Source organism: Gossypium hirsutum, chromosome D05, assembly GCF_007990345.1.
Source record: "Gossypium hirsutum isolate 1008001.06 chromosome D05, Gossypium_hirsutum_v2.1, whole genome shotgun sequence".
In the NCBI taxonomy this organism is placed as follows: Eukaryota; Viridiplantae; Streptophyta; class Magnoliopsida; order Malvales; family Malvaceae; genus Gossypium; species Gossypium hirsutum.
Genome location: NC_053441.1, coordinates 19,885,331 through 19,904,923, shown reverse-complemented (window position 1 = coordinate 19,904,923; position 19,593 = coordinate 19,885,331). Strand labels below are relative to the sequence as shown.

The 19,593-nt window shown below is 37.6% G+C and overlaps 3 protein-coding genes across 6 annotated transcripts; 1 reads left to right on the top strand and 2 right to left on the bottom strand.

The window, feature by feature from the left end:
- Nucleotides 1-711: 711 nt before the first annotated feature.
- Nucleotides 712-2,728, bottom strand: LOC107905137 (transcription initiation factor IIA subunit 2). 3 transcript variants are annotated; one of them, XM_016831712.2, is made up of 4 exons: nucleotides 2,574-2,728; nucleotides 2,307-2,447; nucleotides 2,175-2,225; nucleotides 712-1,050 (listed from the first exon to the last, which is right to left on the bottom strand). In XM_016831712.2, the coding sequence occupies exons 2-4, from the start codon at nucleotides 2,433-2,435 to the stop codon at nucleotides 910-912; spliced, it is 321 nt and encodes a 106-aa protein (XP_016687201.1). In that variant the 5' UTR covers nucleotides 2,436-2,447; nucleotides 2,574-2,728; the 3' UTR covers nucleotides 712-909. The 3 variants fall into 3 exon arrangements, 2 of the variants coding, with proteins under 2 accessions (XP_016687201.1, XP_016687202.1); XM_016831713.2 differs by having other exon boundaries at nucleotides 2,591-2,728; XR_005914041.1 differs by lacking the exon at nucleotides 2,574-2,728 and having other exon boundaries at nucleotides 897-1,050; nucleotides 1,995-2,225; nucleotides 2,307-2,501.
- A 1,584-nt stretch (nucleotides 2,729-4,312) lies between these two features.
- On the top strand, nucleotides 4,313-4,888 carry LOC107905136 (uncharacterized). Its single transcript, XM_016831711.2, has 2 exons — nucleotides 4,313-4,566; nucleotides 4,659-4,888. The coding sequence occupies exons 1-2, from the start codon at nucleotides 4,390-4,392 to the stop codon at nucleotides 4,782-4,784; spliced, it is 303 nt and encodes a 100-aa protein (XP_016687200.2). The 5' UTR covers nucleotides 4,313-4,389; the 3' UTR covers nucleotides 4,785-4,888.
- A 229-nt stretch (nucleotides 4,889-5,117) lies between these two features.
- On the bottom strand, nucleotides 5,118-19,204 carry LOC107902599 (probable rhamnogalacturonate lyase B). Of its 2 annotated transcripts, none has more exons than XM_041094230.1 (15): nucleotides 19,106-19,204; nucleotides 18,931-18,990; nucleotides 18,725-18,844; nucleotides 18,510-18,629; nucleotides 18,256-18,397; nucleotides 18,001-18,171; nucleotides 12,265-12,420; nucleotides 12,074-12,180; nucleotides 11,898-11,988; nucleotides 11,656-11,797; nucleotides 11,411-11,567; nucleotides 11,073-11,189; nucleotides 10,728-10,854; nucleotides 10,453-10,629; nucleotides 5,118-5,207 (listed from the first exon to the last, which is right to left on the bottom strand). In XM_041094230.1, exons 4-15 carry the CDS (start codon nucleotides 18,620-18,622, stop codon nucleotides 5,139-5,141), a joined length of 1,569 nt encoding a protein of 522 aa, XP_040950164.1. In that variant the 5' UTR covers nucleotides 18,623-18,629; nucleotides 18,725-18,844; nucleotides 18,931-18,990; nucleotides 19,106-19,204; the 3' UTR covers nucleotides 5,118-5,138. The 2 variants fall into 2 exon arrangements, with proteins under 2 accessions (XP_040950164.1, XP_040950163.1); XM_041094229.1 differs by having other exon boundaries at nucleotides 5,118-5,224; nucleotides 10,470-10,629.
- Nucleotides 19,205-19,593: the final 389 nt, after the last annotated feature.

The window sequence follows — 19,593 nt, the reverse complement described above, 5'->3', positions numbered from 1 at the left end:
TAAAATGAAAATAGGACACCAAATTGACTATTTTTGTTGAAAAGTTAGTTACCCTTTGCATGTCTTTTTTCTTTTATAGTGGAGTAAAGGTTTTCTTATTGGAACTTGAAGAGGAAAAGGGAACTTGGGGAAAAAGATGGAACAGAATCGGATGTTTGGAACCTGCCAGCTTAGGTTAGAGCCCATGCTTTGGAATTTTAAAAGCAAAAAGCTCTGCACTTGGGCGAGTGATGCGTAATGCGAAAATAGATTCTCCCATTACGTGCTTTGAATGGCCATTGCCATTTTCGACGATAGAAACATGTCACAAATAAAATGGAAAGATAATACTGGAGAACTTTTTGTGAACTTTTATATCAGTTCAGCACCTTATTCCTCGTCTTCTGGACCATAAGCATCTTGTGAATAGGACAGTACATTTCAATAGAAAATTGCGCCTCACCATTTCTACATAGTATCTAAATATATATACGGATACCATACGAATGTTTTCAAATAAAAATATAAAGATCATGACATGACAAAATACATAAACACAATATAAACATACAAATTGTCAGGTCGGAAACAGATGTTCAGAATAACCAGAAGAGAAAAAGAATCAATAGAACCAAGGGAAGATGAAAGGGGCAACTCATTACATGGGCATTTCAATGTTCAAACACCGCCATATCCTATTCAAGCTGGTGTAAGACTGAAATAACTCAACAGTGGAATAGAAATGATTCTTGTCATAAATACAGAGGTTCCATTGTTTTTGTCCGAAAACTTTCACCGTTGTACATTATATTATCAGAAAGAAAAATACAATTAAGTACATCGAAAAATTCATCCAATAAAGGTCGATGGCTTTGTATCGTATGTCCAATCTCAATCAACCATCCCCTTCCACCATCGTCAGAAATGATTTCATTGTAAGAGTAGCTTTGAATCACATGCTACTATTTTCACCCGACCGACAGTTTCCTGAGAATCCTCTTTCTTAAACAAAGCATCCTGTAAAATGAAGGTCCATACATTGTCGCAGAATCTATATGTGTGTAGATGTCCCTGTAGCACAGTTCAAATATGAATAGCAACTCGGGTTGCGCATTGCGATGCCAGAAGGTATGTTTGATTTGTAAAGTTTTTAATGAGAATATATCAGTCAGATAACAAATTTAAAATCGATACACCAAAACAGGTAGCTGAAAGTTCAACTGTAGCAGAAAAGTACCACAAAATAAACACTAATGCACAACCAGAGGCATTTTCAACAACCAGTCTTGAGTGTTATTGGAAACCAATGAAATTTTTTTCCACAAAGGACAATAATTATCATGTATGATAAAGAAAAGCATTATCCAAGAACCAAGGTTGAAGCACATCTATATTTTCAGGTTCCTCATAATGTTTCTCTAGCAATGATACTGAAATCTAAATAACCCAAAACTTTTCATAAGAGTCTATGGGAAAAGAATTGAGATATGTTTACCCTACTCTCTTAACCATCAAGAGTCTTTGAAGGCAAGAGGTAGCTTTGGTTTAACAAGAAGTAAAGAATCATTACCCACTCAAAAATCTTAAGCAATTCAAATTGTGTCAGAAAACACATTTCTCCTTTCAAAATTCCAAAATAATTCATAAGTGTCAAAAATGTCTTCTAGGCATTACTTAATTTAAAAGATTCATGTGTTTTGCATGTTAATCTTTCTTAATTCTCATATGTGTGCAACACAGGTATATTTTGACAAAACAATAGCCAATCACCACAACCAGGTACAATTAAATGAAATTTGTACAATTGAAGTAGCAAAAATCAACAGTCAGCTAAATTTTGATCCTGCACTTATACGTAAGGCAATGAACGTGTCCTTCACCATTCATAAATTGTCATAATCATTTTTATCTTTCTTCAAGGATGGGGAGAGCAAAGGACCATATCAAAATAATATCAGCTTCCTTTATAACACAGAACTTATTAATAGGCGCTCCATAAAACAAAAATATCTCACCGTAGCTATTCATAGAAACAGCTAATCACTGCCACAAAATCACCGTCAATTTAACAATCAATGAACACATATAACACAATCTACAAAAGAAAGAAGGTTCTGGAAATATATTAGCACCTTAACAAGCACAAAAATCAACAGAAATCTTACCTTTTTTCCCCTTAAAAAGAAGGAACATACCTTAATGGTAACCTTGCTCTTCACCTGACTTTCCAGTGCTTCGGTCATTGACTAACAAAAACATAAACCAGATGAACAAATAAAATTTAGATAAAGAAAGGCCGAACAAGCCAACAATATATTTAACAGTACCTTATCGAACTGGACGAGAACCTGAATAGCGAGCTCAGGGCTGAGAGTACCGTTTGAAACCATCTCATCTAAAGCCTCCGTCAAGCACATTCCGATCGTTGACCTCCGGTAAAGCTCAAACGTCGCCATAATTCACCCGATCTGCCCAAAAAATGGAATAAGAAAACGTAAATCTCGAATCTCGATGTTGAAAAATTAAAAGAATTAATAAATGACAACGAGGAAAAAAAAGTTAATTTATGAATTGAATTTGGAGGAAGAAATCACGAAAGTTTAGAGGCGACGTTGAGGGAGATTGTATATGTTCGTAAATTGTAGAGCTTTGAGGATTTTAAGAGTTTTAACGTTCAGTTCTTGTGAAAAAGCTCAGAAAAGGAAGAAGAAAAAATGGCGGAAGAAGATTTGGGGCTTTTTATACCCTAGAATTTGTAGATGAAGGTATATATAGGAGAGACAATTTGAATTATATTAAATGACGTTTTTGCCCTTCTATTCTTTCTCCGTAGACAGAAGAGGATGAATTGGTTTGGGCCGAGTCTTGTGCTTTGACGGATCTGACCCAAACTACTACCTCCATATTGAGAATGTCCTTCTAATAAAATAAATTAAGATAAATTGTTATTTTTTTATTAGAAAGTAGTCTTATGAAACACCAAAAAGAACAATTTAATTTTTTAAATAATAATTATTAATAATAAGTAAAAAAAATTGTAGAGTGCTGAGAGAATATTTTTTATTAGAAAGTAGTCTTATGAAACACCAAAAAGAACAATTTAATTTTTTTAAATAATAATTATTAATAATAAGTAAAATAAAAATAAAAATTGTAGAGTGCTGAGAGAATTTTTTTTATTATTATAAAGTAGTCTTATGAAACACCAAAAAGAAAATTTTAATTTTTTAAAATAATAATTATTAATAATAAGTAAAAAAATAAAAATTGTAGAGTGCTGAGAGAAAAATATAAAAATTTATAGAGTTGTTGAATTTGTGAAAGGAAGTGCTCTTTTTTTTTATGTTAGTAACTTTTTTCTTTAATTTTGTTTAAGTGGTGGGTATTTGTTAAAAATGTGAAAAGTGATTTTGTTTTTTTAACTTTTTGTAGTTTTTTTTTTTGCTATAAAATATTTAAGAATTATTAGAATACTTTTTTTTGAGTTTTTTTAGGAATTTTTTAAACTGAGTTAATATTTGATTAATTCATGGCTTTAATTATAAATACATTATGTAATTTTATATTAGATTTTATCACACCCACGACGCAAGTGAAAGAAAATATTAGATTTAGTCAACATTCACCAATTGAATCATTTTTAATGGTTATATTTTTTTAATTTCAAAATTTTACTCTTAATACAAATGACAGTCATTAAATCTATTAATTGAATTTTTGTAAGCAATATGTGAAAATAACAAATAAACATAGCATTATACATGTGATAATGTGTACTACGCATTAAATTTTAAAAATAACATAACTTTAACTTAATGAATTTAATAGTTATCATTTAGTTATGACTAAAAAATCTAAATTCTAAAAATACAGGTACTAAATCCACAACTTACGCAAAGTATAAAATCTAATAGAAGAATTTAAACTTTTTTTTACCAATATAATTTGGTGGGAATTGTCGATTGAGGCTTAACTTGATTGACATAGGTATTGTTGTCAATGCAGGAGGATGCGGATTCAGGTGCACTGAAGTGTATTGTCCTCTTATTTATTGATTGTGGAGGGGCTATGGATAATTCTAAAGATTGTGTTAAAAATAACAAATATGATCAAAATTTATAATAAAATTATTACATAAAAAAACCTTTAGTGGGATTGGGTCATAAGGGCCGGATTAGATATGGACTCTTATCAGGCTTGGGGCCTATCTCGTGGTGCGAGCCGAATAAGCCGATCACGGAACTAAACAGAAAAGACTGACAACTAACCATGGCGTGTTCGGAAGCTGCCACGTATAGGCTCAGACGTGTTAAAATTTCCCATGCCCATCGGGCTGTCCAACCTCTTCGTTTTCAGTTTTCATCACATGCCGTTTTCCAACGGAGCTTCGCCTTTTTAATACAAACCGCCATGGAGGAGATGAAGTACTCGCCACTGTCAAACACTTCGACAACCACCACTACTGCCGACGGCAACAGAGAGCAAGGGACGTCGTCGATGTTGTCGCGAGTCAAGAAAGATTGCTTTGCTTTTGGAGTTTCATTGCAAGAGGGATTTCGATACGTTAAAGCAACCTTAGTTGGTCTGGTAAAAAAACAAAACTTAAAAGCCATATCGAACCACCCTTTTTATTTTCAATCTTGGTGAATTCAACTCCTTTCTTTTTTTTTCGGATGCAGGCAAAAAAGCTGAAAGCAAGAGATGAGCAGGAAGCGGCAATAGCTGATTTACAAGCTCAAAAAATGCAAGTTAAAGCAGCTGATGAAGCTGAAGATACCAAGAAAAAAAAATACAAATCCACGTAATCGAAATACATAACAATACATTCATGTTCATGTAACATGTTGCTTTCTTGTCGTACAGTTGTAAATAAAACCTCTTCGTTTATGAATAATAAGTAGATATAAAAGATTGACTGTGTTTTTTTTTTCAAACAAAAAGGATCGAAATGGGAAAAAAGGGTTTATATGTACTGGGATTCGAAGTTTAGTTGAATATTTGATTATATGACCTTTGAAAGTAAATTTATATGGTATGAATTTTTCTAGGATGCATAAATGGAACAATCATCTTAATAGAAGCGTACCCAAACCTTTTTTTTTTTTTTTTTGCGAATACATTTCGAGAACTCAAGGATCTAAAGCTATAATTCATAATCTTTAACTGGAAGTTGTAGGGGGACATTCAAGCCTTATATAGTCATACATGATCCCCTGAAGAGGGTCTGTTGCGCGGAAGCGTGTGAAAGAGTAAAATTATTGTACTGAAAAATCACACTAAGTTCAATTCCCAGGAAAGAGAGGTGGATCACGAGGATCGCTTACATACCAGATCTTTCCTAGCCAGAATATCCCTCTATCGTAATTTAATAGCACAATAAATCACTACAATGACACTTGCAAAATATGCAGAACAAAAATAAAGAACACTAGAATTTTAACGAGGTTCAGCAAATTTTGCCTACGTCCTCGGGCACTACCAAATATATTTCACTCCAAAAATACAAGTGAAAGTTTACAAATAGGGAGAGAGAACAATTGCCTTAAGTAGAGAATGGCAAGTGTGGGATGAAGAAAGTAAGAAATGGTTAGGCCTATTTATAGTTGAGGTTCAAGGATCAACTTGCAATGTCCCTATACAATTAGGGACCAAAATTGCAATTATCCCATGCCAACTTTTAACCCAACTTGCCAACCAATTTTACTTTCTACTTTCGGTGCCCACCCTTTTTGACTTTTCAAACAATGGGTGGGTTCCAATAATCTCCACCTTGAAGATTTGATTAGGATAATCTTATCTTCACACAATTCTTTCTGCCTTTGACAACAATACTTGATAGTGCCTTCTTCAACTGTTAAACTTGCAGGATATTAATCAAGTTCAAACAATGTTCGAACTTGGTTGCTGTTACCACCTTGGTCATCATATCTGCGGGATTATTTGCAGTCTTGATCTTCTGAAGACAAATTTTCCCCTCTTCAATAATTTCCCGCACAAAATGGAATCGTACGTCGATATGTTTTGTACGTGCATGATAGACTTGATTCTTTGCTAAATGAATAGCACTTTGACTATCACAATACACGTTAATATGCTCCTGAACCAACCCCAAGGTTTTAGCCATACCTTGTAACCAAATAGCCTCCTTTACAGCCTCTGTTACAGCCATGTACTCGGCTTCTGTGGTTGACAATGCAACTGTAGACTGTAGTGTAGACTTCCAACTTATTGGTCCTCCAGCAAGTGTAAACACATAACCGGTGGTTGATCTTCGCTTGTCCAAATCACCGGCATAGTCAGAATCAACGTACCCAATAACACCTTTACCAAGTGTATTATCCTGCTTGAACAGTAATCCAACATCCACGGTTTTCTGAATATACCGTAGAATCCATTTCACAGCTTGCCAATGTCCTTTTCCAGGATTATGCATATACCTGCTCACTATACTAACTGCCTGTGAAATGTCGGGTCTTGTACACACCATTGCATACATCAAGCTACCCACTGCATTAGAATACGGAACTTGCAACATGTATTCTCGTTCCGTATTCGTCGAAGGAGATAGTTGTGCAGAAAGCTTGAAATGAGAAGCCAACGGGGTACTTACAGGTTTGGTCTGCTCGTTCATGCCAAACTGCTGTAGTACTTTCTTCAAATACTGCTTCTGAGACAAGCTAACTCTGCCATGAGCTCTATCTCTACATATTTCCATGCCAAGAATCTTCTTAGCTTCACCTAGATCTTTCATCTCAAACTCGAGATTGAGTTGAGTCTTCAATCTCTCAATCTCAACTTTGCTCTTAGATGCTATCAGCATATCATCAACATATAAGAGCAAGTATATGAAAGTTCCTTCTTGTAGCTTCTGAAAATATACGCAATGATCAAATTTACTTCTTGTGTACCTTTGCCCTTTCATGAACTGATCAAATCGCTTGTACCACTGCCTCGGAGATTGCTTCAATCCATAAAGCGACTTTGTCAGTTTGCAAACCCAATTTTCTTTATCAGCAACATTGAATCCATCAGGCTGAGTCATATAGATTTCCTCTTCCAAATCACCGTGTAAAAATGCTGTCTTCACATCAAGCTGAACTAGTTCAAGATCGTATTGCGCAACCAAGGCTAGCAAAATTCGAATAGACGAATGCTTCACAACTGGAGAAAACACTTCATTGTAGTCTATTCCTTCTTTCTGAGCGTAACCCTTTGCTACCAATCTAGCCTTGTATCGAATTTCATTTTTACCAGGAAATCCTTCCTTCTTTGCATATACCCATTTGCATCCAATTGCCTTCTTTCCCTTGGGCAGTCTCACCAACTCCCAAGTCCTATTTTTATGAAGAGACTGCATTTCTTCATTCATAGCTTGCTTCCACTTTACACCATCAGAGTTACTTATTGCTTCTGTGTAAGTGGAAGGAACATCATCATCTGCAATTGGAAGTGCATAGGCCACCATATCATCAAAGCGAGCAGGCTTACGAATCTCTCTTCTTGGCCTCCTATATGCAATTGAATCTTGTTGCTGTAGAAGTTCTTGGGTCGAAACTTCTTCATCATTTGTTCTTTCAATATTAGCTGGATCATCATTAACCTTTTCAAACTCCACCTGCTGCAAAGTACTACTGGTTTTGTCATCCTTTTGTGAATCCTCGTTCTTCATCATGGTTGATTCATCAAAAGTTACATCTCTACTGAAAACAATCTTCCTTGTATCAGGACACCAGAGACGGTATCCTTTTACACCACCAGTTATACCCATGAATAATGCTTTCTTTGCTCTTGGGTCTAACTTAGATTCTTTTACATGATAATATGCAGTGGAACCAAAAACATGTAAAGAATCATAATCAGTAGCAGGTTTACCAGTCCACATCTCCATAGGAGTTTTTCCATTTATTGCAGCTGATGGCAATCGGTTAATTAGATGGCACGCATATGTAACTGCCTCAGCCCAAAATTCCTTGCCCAATCCAGCATTGGACAACATACATCGAACTTTCTCCAGTATAGTCCGATTCATGCGTTCTGCCACCCCATTCTGCTGTGGTGTATCTCGAACAGTGAAGTGTCGCACAATGCCCTCATCTTGACATACTTGTAGAAATGGATCATTTTTGTACTCAGTACCATTATCTGATCGAAGTCGTTTGACCTTTCGACCTGTCTGAGTCTCCACCATCTTCTTCCACTTCAGAAATGCATCCAAAACTTCATTTTTTCTTTTCATTAGATACACCCATACTTTTCTTGAATAATCATCAAGAAAAGTGACAAAATAGTGCATACCTCCCAAAGAAGCCACTTTGGTAGGTCCCCACACATCACTGTGAACATAGTCCAGAATTCCTTTCGTATTGTGAATTGCTGAACCAAATTTTACCCTCGTCTGCTTGCCCAGAACACAATGTTCACAGAATTCCAATTTGCAAGAATTTGCACCTTTCAACAAGCCTTGCTTCGCCAAAGTCTGCAAAGCTTTTTCACCAGCATGTCCCAATCGCCTATGCCATAACCTGGTAGCCTCTGAATCTGCATCTTTCGCAGGAGCTGTTGATGTTGATCCAATAACTGTACTTCCATTTAAATAGTACAAGTTATTTCTTCTAGTGCCTTTCATCACCGTCAATACCCCAGCTACTACCTTTAGTAATCCATCTCTCAAAGTGATTGTGAGCCCTTTAGATTCTAGGGCCCCTAATGAGATGAGATTTTTCTTCAAGCTGGGTACATAGCGAACATCTGTCAGAACTTGGATTGAGCCGTCATGGTTCTTCAATTTGATTGTACCTACACCCATTGTCTTACAGGCACTATCATTGCCCATAAAAACAACTCCACCTTCTAGTTCTTCAAGACTAGAAAACCAGTCCTTATTAGGACACATATGGTAAGTACATCCCGAATCCAATATCCACTCATCCGTTTGACATGCCATTGCCATGCCAACCAAGCTAAAGTCTGACTCCTCATCATGCTCCACTACACATGCATTAGAAATAGACTTGCCCTTTTGTAACTTAGGACAATTCTTTTTCCAATGCCCTTTCTCACGACAAAAGGCACATTCATCTTTGGCGGGTCTCCCTTTGGACTTACCCCTTCTACCAGGTTTGCTGCTGTGTGAACGACCTCTTACTGTTAAGACTTCTGCAGTTGTATCTCTGTGATCTCTTTTATCTTTCTTTCGAGTCTCAGATCTATACAACGCACTACAGACTGCATCAAATGTGATTGAATCTTTCCCATGAAGCAATGTGGTGGTAAGATGATCATATTCATCAGGAAGGGAATTCAACAACAATAATGCCTTGTCTTCATCTTCAAATTTCTCATCCAAATTTAGCAAGTCTGCTAAAATTTTATTGAATGAGTTCACATGGTCATTCATCGACATACCGGGTGCATACGTGAACCGAAAAAGTTTCTTTTTCATATAAGCCTATTTTCAAGACTTTTCGTTAGAAACTTTTCTTCCAATGTATCCCACAGCTTCTTCGCTGATGTCTCCCTCATGACGGAGTACTTCTGCTCTTTGGCCAAACATAGGCGGATTGTACCACACGCCTGTCTATTGATCTTGGCCCACTCCTTGTCATCCATCTTGTCAGGTTTTTCTTCAAGGGCTATATCCAGCTCTTGCTGACATAAGACATCCAGGATCTCACACTGCCACATACCAAAATTATTGGTACCGTCAAATTTCTCTACTTCAAATTTTGCATTTGTCACAGTAGTCCTTGCTGATGACGATGCTGCTGCCATTTTCTCCTCAATCCCAACTACTGTATACGTGAACAGTACCGTATACGTGAATAGTGTCGTATACGTAAATAGTACTGTATACGTGAATAGTGCCGTATACGTGAATAGTACCGTAAACGGTCGTATTCCCCAAGTACGAACCTGGCTCTGGTACCAATTGTTGCGCGGAAGCGTGTGAAAGAGTAAAATTATTGTACTGAAAAATCACACTAAGTTCAATTCCCAGGAAAGAGAGGTGGATCACGAGGATCGCTTACATACCAGATCTTTCCTAGCCAGAATATCCCTCTATCGTAATTTAATAGCACAATAAATCACTACAATGACACTTGCAAAATATGCAGAACAAAAATAAAGAACACTAGAATTTTAACGAGGTTCAGCAAATTTTGCCTACGTCCTCGGGCACTACCAAATATATTTCACTCCAAAAATACAAGTGAAAGTTTACAAATAGGGAGAGAGAACAATTGCCTTAAGTAGAGAATGGCAAGTGTGGGATGAAGAAAGTAAGAAATGGTTAGGCCTATTTATAGTTGAGGTTCAAGGATCAACTTGCAATGTCCCTATACAATTAGGGACCAAAATTGCAATTATCCCATGCCAACTTTTAACCCAACTTGCCAACCAATTTTACTTTCTACTTTCGGTGCCCACCCTTTTTGACTTTTCAAACAATGGGTGGGTTCCAATAGGGTCAGTGTTCATTGCTTGTGTGGGAAAAATGATATTTTCCCCTTCAACAAGCTCAACTCCAGCCACATCTATGTTGTAAAGTCGGTAGAGACCATGAATTCCATGCCTTGCAATTGTGTTGTCATGCCCGATTTCTCCAGTTGTGAACAGAGGAGGGTCTGATTTCGGATCGTTGACCCGAACCTGTTGTGTGGCATAGAAAATGCAGTTCAAATTCTAGCTACAAAATGAAAATGGCTAAGGCACGTGTAAAACAGATTACTTGTTCTGCATATATATACCTGCAATTCAGCAAGATGAGCAGTTGCTAGAGCCAGCCGCAATGTATAAGTTCCGGTATGATCAACATCTCTGAGCAGGAACTTGATCTGCCATGTAGTTCCTTGATATGTACCATCTTCTTTCTTCCTGTTATACGGTTAAACATACTTTAATGATTCTTTTGAACTCCGGTGTGTCGGTTATGGATATGGATATGTACTAGTTCATTGTTTACGGTTTTTTTTAATGTAATTTTGAGGTTTCCAGAGGGTTATGTGATAATATTCTTATATCAATGATCGGATATGTATTGAATATTTTAAGAGAGAAATAAAAAATGGAAAATAAAGCTTGAATAGGTGAACCTGTTAACTTGGGCAAAGAACCAATCATTTTTGTAGTCACTGATTCCAACCGTGAAAACCAAGTCTCCATCTGGATAAAGATCAGCATATCTTTCCCACAACCCATATTGTCTGTACCTGTCCATCACATACATTTTGAATTTTCCAATGAATTCCAAGAGAATTCAGTTCTTTCAATTCAATAATATGTTTTGTTTATGACAAAGAAAATTAATCCGGTTAATGGTTTACAATGTCATTTTTAAGACTCCAATCTAAATTCTCTCTTTAAAGGTGCAATGTACTATTTTATCACAAGTTCAAAGATACCTTAAATAAACCAACGTAATTCAACTAACCTGTCAGGATGGTTGACATAAAGTTTATTAATGTACTTGGGATCAGGATCCGGAATGTAAAACTCGGCTGCCGTACGGTCCGGGATGCCTATTTCCCATAACGTAGGACCGTTTCTCAGAGGCTCATATCTCAGATCACCCAGACTAATGTCACAGCCTGCATTGCATATCATTGGATATGAAATAAAATACACAACAACAATTCAATATAGTTCATTATTTTTCATGATTCAGAAATGAAAAACCTTCTGTAATGTTAACCACAACATCATATTTATAATCTCCAATAAAACTAGGGACCCATGCACAAATATTGTATTCCCCAGTCCTTATATTATCAATTGTGAAGTTGCCATCTTCATCTGCTCTGGTCCAGAACTGATAACCCTGGCCAAACATTTGATATGAGGTACCATTTCTTTTACATATATAATTAGAAGCTTGTGAAACAAGTAATGAATTTTTTTCTGGTTTAGAGCTTGATCACCTTGCATTCCCTTTGCCACGAGCCGACATCGCCCAGTGGTGCCAAGCCTATATAAGCACCATTTGCTGGAATGGGTTCATAGCTAACATACCTGAATAATGTTGATTTTCATATAGCTTTATAGAACTTCAATTGATATTAGTACAAGCAAATGACATAAACTAAGAAAATGGAACCTGTCTTGAACTTCTAATCTGCCGCATACTTTACCCCGTTGATCTGGTTTTGGAAAATCCTCTGATGCTGGAAAACTGTAGGGCCAGTTCTGGGTTTCCCTTAGCATCTGAAGGTCTAATTGTATAAGTTTTCTTTTTTTGGTACCAACAAAAAAGACAAGGTAAGATTCAATGTTTTTTCTTATTCAAACCTGGTCTTTAGCATCTTCCCAAAGGGAAAAGGCATTGTCTTCACTTGAGACAGAGTTCAGATACAAGAAAACTGGTCCAAAAACCTTTTTCCATGGCTCTCCTGGATTGAGCTTCAGCACTAAATCTTCTCCAGCATAGTGAGCACTGAGAAACATCTGGTTTGAAACAGAGTTGATGCAATTAGGTATATCATCATTAAGGACCAAATAGAATCCAATCTATGGTTCATTGTAATGTTCATTGACTTGAGATCGGAGGGATTTATGAAACATTAGAGGGTAAAAGTATAATGGAGGCACCCATACTAAGAGTGAGAATGCATTTTTCCTCTACTAAAAAAATGAGCAAATTAGTCCATGTGTGTTAAATCAAGAGCAAATTGATCTTTATGTTAAAAATTCCATTCATTTTTATTGTTAAAAATGGATCCTTGTACATCAACATGAGATACACATGGCATGTCATTTGCACATGACACTATAAGTTATTTTGTCAGCCGCGTCAATTTTTAATTGTACAAATTAATTAAATTTTAATACAAATAACAAATTTATTCTTTGAATTTAGATATAATGACTATTTTGTTGGAAACGTGATGGGCCGAAAATTTACTTTTTATTACACACTCAAATATTACAATACGAAGATTACAAATATTTTCTCAATGACTAGATAGTCTAGCTGCTGCTAGATTTTAACTCACTCAAGGTTTGCTAACCTTCTCACTCTCACTCACGTTGCTTCTCTTATTTCTTTTTTCTTCTCATTTTTCTTCATTACAACACAAGTTCAAGCCTCTATTTATAGGCTGATAAAGTGACAACAAATGTGGCTATTAATCCACTTAATTTCCAGCCACAAAACATCTCAATAATGGAGCACTTTGTATGGCTAAAATTTCAGCACTTTGCATGGCACAAAATTGCTCCACGTCTCATGCTTCTAGATTATGCTTGGAGTGGGTTTGATTTCTAACACTCCCCTCAAACCCAACTTTCATACCGAGCTTCTCTTTGAATTTGTTGAATGTCTCCACTTTCAACGGCTTTGTGAAAATATCTGCCAGTTGATCTTCTGTCCTGCAATGGACCAACTCCACGTTTTTGTTTTTCACTTGCTCTCGGATAAAATGATACTTCGTATCGATGTGCTTGCTTCGGCTGTGCGACACCGGATTCTTGGCAAGTGATATAGCGGATTTGTTGTCAACGTAGATGGTAATTGGACCTTCATTTGAAACACCTATTTCTCCCAAAATATTCTTCAACCACATTGCTTGGCATGTACAAGTTGCTGCGGCCATATACTCTGCTTCACATGTTGAGAGAGCAATTGTTTGTTGCTTCTTTGACGACCATGAAAAACTGCGGAACTGATGTGGAATGCATATCCGGAAGTGCTTTTCCGATCATCCAAGTCTCCCCCATAATCGCTATCTGAGTAGCCAACTAATTTTGAATCTTGTGAGTGGGTATAGAATAAACCATGGTTCATCGTACCTTTGATATATCTCAAAATTCTTTTTGCGGCAATTAAGTGGTCTTGCTTCGGCTTCTCCATGAATCTGCTCACCAATCCTACTGCATATGTAATATCTGGTCGTGTGATTGTCAAATACCTTAAACTTCCAACGAGACTTTTAAACAACGTCGGATTTATCGACTCCCTTGTCGAATCAACACTTAGCTTCATCCCTGGATCAGCTGGCGTGACTACTGGCTTGCAATCCTTCATTTTGAACTTGTTCAAAATCTGCTCCGCATACTTCTTTTGAGAGACAAAAATTCCATCTTGCATTTGTTTCACCTCGACTCCAAGAAAGTATGACATCTCACCGATATCTGTCATTTCAAATTCTTTAGTCATAGCTTTCTTGAAATCATCAGACATACCTGGATTGTTTCCGGTGAAGATCATGTCATCCACATATAGGCATACGATCATGATATCTCCATATCCATTCTTCTTTGTGTACAGGGTGTGCTCGTGCGGGCTTTTGATGAATCCATTTCTTCGGAAGTACTCGTCGATCCTTGTGTTCCATGCTCTTGGGGCTTGCTTCAATCCATACAAAGCTTTCTTCAATCGGTAGACTTTGTCCTCCTTTCCTTGTATGCTATATCTAGGTGGTTGTTCTATGTAGACTTCCTCCTCCAAGTAGCCATTCAGGAATGCAGACTTGACGTCCATCTGATAGATTTTCCATTTGTATTGTGCTGCGACCGCTATGAGAAGCCTAATTGTGTCTATTCTTGCGACTGGAGCAAATATTTCATCATAGTCCACTCCTTGTCTTTGCTTGTAGCCTTTGGCGACTAGTCTTGCCTTGTATTTCTCTACTTTTCCTTCTTTGTTGGTCTTCGTCTTGTACACCCACTTGACACCAATCGGGCTATGTCCTTCTGGCAGACTTGTTAGCTCCCACGTGTCATTCCTTCTTATTGCAGCAATCTCCTCGTCCATGGCCTTCTTCCATTTATTGTCTTCAATTGCTTCTTCGTATGTCACTGGATCACATTCTGTCATTAGACAGAATAGTGAATAATCGAACTGCGTCTCTACAGGTTCCGTAGAATTGTAGATGTCGTTGAGACTCCGTGTTCTTGTGGGTGCTTCATCTGAGCTGCTGCTTCCGCTGCTGCTGGTTGGTGACGAAGGGGCTGTTGTACCAGGACTTTGATCATCGCCTTGTTCTTTTTGGTTGATGACATCATTGTCGTCTTCGTTGAAAAATAATCCTTCCACTTTCTTTTCTTCTTCACTCCATCTCCAGTAATCCGCTTCATCGAACTCGACATCTCTTGAGATAATCAATTTCTTAGTAAGAGGATTATAAAGTCTGTAGGCCTTACTTCTTTTGTCATAGCCTATAAAGATACACTTCTCTCCTCTATCGTCAAGCTTTTTCCTCTGTTGCTCAGGAACGTGTGCATATGCAATGCATCCAAAAATTTTGAGGTGTCCAACTCTTGGCTTGTGACCGCTCCATGCTTCTTCTGGTGTCTTGTGTCTTACACTTTTTGTTGGACATTGATTCAACAGATAAACTGTGCATTCAACGGCTTCAGCCCAGAAAGTTCTCGGAAGGTGTTTACCTTTTATCATGCTTCTTGCCATATCCAGAATTGTCCGATTCTTCCTTTCTGCAACTCCGTTTTGTTGTGGAGTGCGTCTGGCTGTTAACTGATGAATGATTCCATGATCCTTGCAGAAACTTTCATAAAGCTTTGCAGTATACTCGCCTCCTCTATCGGATCTGAGTATCTTCAAATATCGACCACTCTGTTTTTCCACCATTGCTTTGAACTCCTTGAATTTTTCTAGGGCTTCCGATTTTGCTTTGAGAAAATAAACCCAACATTTTCTGCTATAATCATCAATAAAAGTTAGGTAGTACCTGTTTCCACCGAGTGATTCAATGTCGTACGGACCAGATATGTCGGTGTGTACAATTTCCAATGGTCTTCTAGCTCTTCGAGATTTTCCTACTTCAAATTTCTGCCTATGCTGCTTTCCTTTGACACAGGCTTCACACAGTTGATCTGGATGATTAATACTTGGTAATCCATTCACCATATTTGTCTTCGACAACAGCTTCAAGCCAGAAAATCCGAGATGTCCGTACCTTAAGTGCCACAACCATGATTCATTCTTCAGATCCGTCTTCATGCATTTTACTTCTCCAGACTCGATGTCGAGGGTGAAAAGACGATTTCGCGTCATATCAACTCGAACAACTAATTCTCCACTTTTGTTCCTAATGGCGAGTGAGCGGTCTTTCATATGAACTTCATATCCTTTTTCTAGGAGTTGACCAAGACTGATCAGGTTGCTCTTCAAAGCTGGTACGTAGTAAACGTCTGAGATGTACTTCTTCTCTCCATTCCTTTGTGTTATAACAACCTTGCCCTTTCCTTTGATTTCTGCATGTGAGTTGTCTCCAAAAGTTATTTGTCCATGAACTGTTTCATCTAATTCTGTGAACAGCTCCTTTCTTCCACACATGTGGTTGCTTGCACCGTTGTCGAGATACCACACACTTCTCTTGCGATCTTCATTTTCTCCGTAAGTGAGAAAGACACTTGATTCCACTTTTTCGTTGCCTTCTGCTGCGACTGCTACATGGTTTCTTTCATCCACTTTGTGTGTTGATCTGCACTCGTAACTGAAATGTCCATACTTGTTACAGTTGTAGCATTGTACCTGAGATTTATTTTCTTGAAATCTGCCTCGGCCACGACCTCTAGATCCACGTCCACGGTTGGATGTTTGATAATCTTTATTTTCTTGATATCTCCCATATGATTGATTTCCACGTCCTCGTGATCCTCTTCCTCCTCTGTTTCCACCACGGTAGCCTCCACGGTATCCTCTGCGGTTTCCTCTTCCTTGGTTAAAGTTATTACTTGTTTCTCCGTCGTCGACGGACAACTTGCTATGCAAGGCTTGATCAAGATTTTCACTATCTTCATTTAGCTTCATCTTTTGCTCATGGGCTTGCAGAGAACCCACAAGTTCTTCGAGCGACATCTTTGACAAATCTTTTGATTCTTCGATGGCAACGACTACGTACTCGAATTTGCGTGTGAGTGACCGTAGAATTTTCTCCATCACTCTTACCTCATCAAGAGTTTCTCCATTTCGTTTCATTTCATTTACCACCGATTTTACACGATTGGCATAGTCATCGATATTCTCGGAGCTCTTCATTTTTAACATTTCAAATTCAGCTCTAAGTGACTGAAGGCGTACCTTTTTAGCTTTTTCTACACCTTGAAATGATTTTTGCAAAATCTCCCATGCATTCTTCGCGTTCTTCACATCTGATATTTTCTCGAAGGTTGATTCATCCATACCTTGAAAGATACTATTCAAGGCCTTTTGATCCTTCTTTCGTGCTTCTCGTAACGCCTTCTTAGCGTCATTTGATAAAGCTGCTTCTGTAGCGGCATCTCCGGGCTCGATGTATCCTTTTTCAACGATCTCCCAACAATCTTGCGAACCGAGCAAAGCCTTCATTCGAATGCTCCAATTTCCATAATTTGTCTTCGTCAATTGTGGAACTTGTAGCTGAATTACGTCACCCATATCGACTTGTTAGATGAACACCAAAGGTACTCCGAACTGGACACGAACCGGACACGAACCGAACTCCGAACCAAGCTCCGAACCGTAGCTCTGATGCCACTTGTTGGAAACGTGATGGGCCGAAAATTTACTTTTTATTACACACTCAATATATTACAATACGAAGATTACAAATATTTTCTCAATGACTAGATAGTCTAGCTGCTGCTAGATTTTAACTCACTCAAGGTTTGCTAACCTTCTCACTCTCACTCACGTTGCTTCTCTTATTTCTTTTTTCTTCTCATTTTTCTTCATTACAACACAAGTTCAAGCCTCTATTTATAGGCTGATAAAGTGACAACAAATGTGGCTATTAATCCACTTAATTTCCAGCCACAAAACATCTCAATAATGGAGCACTTTGTATGGCTAAAATTTCAGCACTTTGCATGGCACAAAATTGCTCCACGTCTCATGCTTCTAGATTATGCTTGGAGTGGGTTTGATTTCTAACATATTTTACCTATTTTTTTTAATAAAAAGAGCAAAATGCAATCAGAGTGTTAATAGAGGGACATCTATTGTACTTTTACCAACATTGGAGAACTGTGTTGTCATGTCTAGAACATTAACTAATACTTTACATAGCTAATTGATTCACTTACTGCAAGACAATAGGGACCAACATGGGATGTCAGGTTCTGTTTGATAGGTCCACCAGACCTGAATTCACTGCTGGGAGTAATTTGCCAAAATCCCACAGGGGGGTTCAATGATATCCACCCATGAACTTTTAGATCTTTGTTCTCAGATGAATATTGGTATTTGTCGTCAACCTGCTCATATACGACATTAACCAAATATATTAATCTAAATGAATATCTAATGATGTGAGACTTTTAAGGCCTATCGATTTTTACCTCTCCCTTGAACTCCGGCTCCACCGGATTGACAAGCAGGACAGCTTCCGGGGTTGCCAGAGGTTGACCTCTGTCTAGTAACCGGTCTTCCGGCAGGGGCATGAATCTTTGTCTGTTGTCTGCTACGGCCATGTAATGAAATCTAACATTTGAGTACCAAAGTATGCAATATTTCAGATGACAACCATAGCTTTTTTTGCAAACATGTCAAACTAATAACATTTGAGTCCATGTAATGGCCTCCATCTTTTTACTTGTCTTTTCTGAGCTTGAATACAATTCTGACTTGCGGAAGACTGAATGGAGGCCATTCCTCTAAGTGTTCGAAAACGGCGTACGAGTAGAATCCCGGCGAATTTCGAAGCATTATGAACCTGAAAAACCCATCATTACAAATCGTTTTAGTTTGCCTTTGTTGATTGACAATTTGTATGCATGGCCTCAAACTATATTTGGTGCAAGCACGGACCGTTTGTCTAAATTCAAAGGCACAACATCGCCCTCGAGAGAGATATCCCACGTTCTAGTGAATGAGACCTCAACTTGATCCTCAGTTTCTACTACAACCTTAAAACTTGTTCCTTTAAACCTGTATTTGGACACATATGTGGGACATATATAGAGAAAAATAAAGAATCGGGATAACACGGCATAAGAACGGGATAATGGGCGTACACATCGAATGTTCCTGTTGTCCCTGTACTTCCTGTTTTACTCCAAACTAGATCCCAATACCTGCCAATGGCATAGGGAAATAAGTTGTTTGTAACGAGAGCAATGTTTAAAAAAAAAAATAATGGACGACAAGAACTAAACAGAGCAATGGGTGATGCTATGAGGCAATGTTTACCCTCTATGAACTTCCTCATCCTCAACTTCAAGCAAGTTGTCGATGCCATTATACTGTATCCCGGTGACAATTCCATCAGGACTCGATATCGTCACGTATTATTCCATTATCCATCACCACCTGCAGCAATTATCTCGTTTATAACTAAACAGGACTTTATTCAAACTTTTCAAGTACATTGGCTAAGAAGTTCTTTCTTAGCCTCTAAGGGGCATTGCTAGTTTTGATCAAATTACCCTTGTGACTTATGTTGCTCTGATTTTTTATTTTTTCTTGAAATATTTATGCCTGATGCATATTTGGATTTGATAGAGGAATGATATGACCTTCCAAATCATACTATTTTAATACCTAAAAAAGAAACAGAAAAAAAATTGAATATATCCATGTGGAACATATACTCGTATTTACACTTATACCTAAATCTACGTAACATAGCTTGTACCTTTATTCTAACCATTTTCAAACCGGCACATTGATCAGAAGAA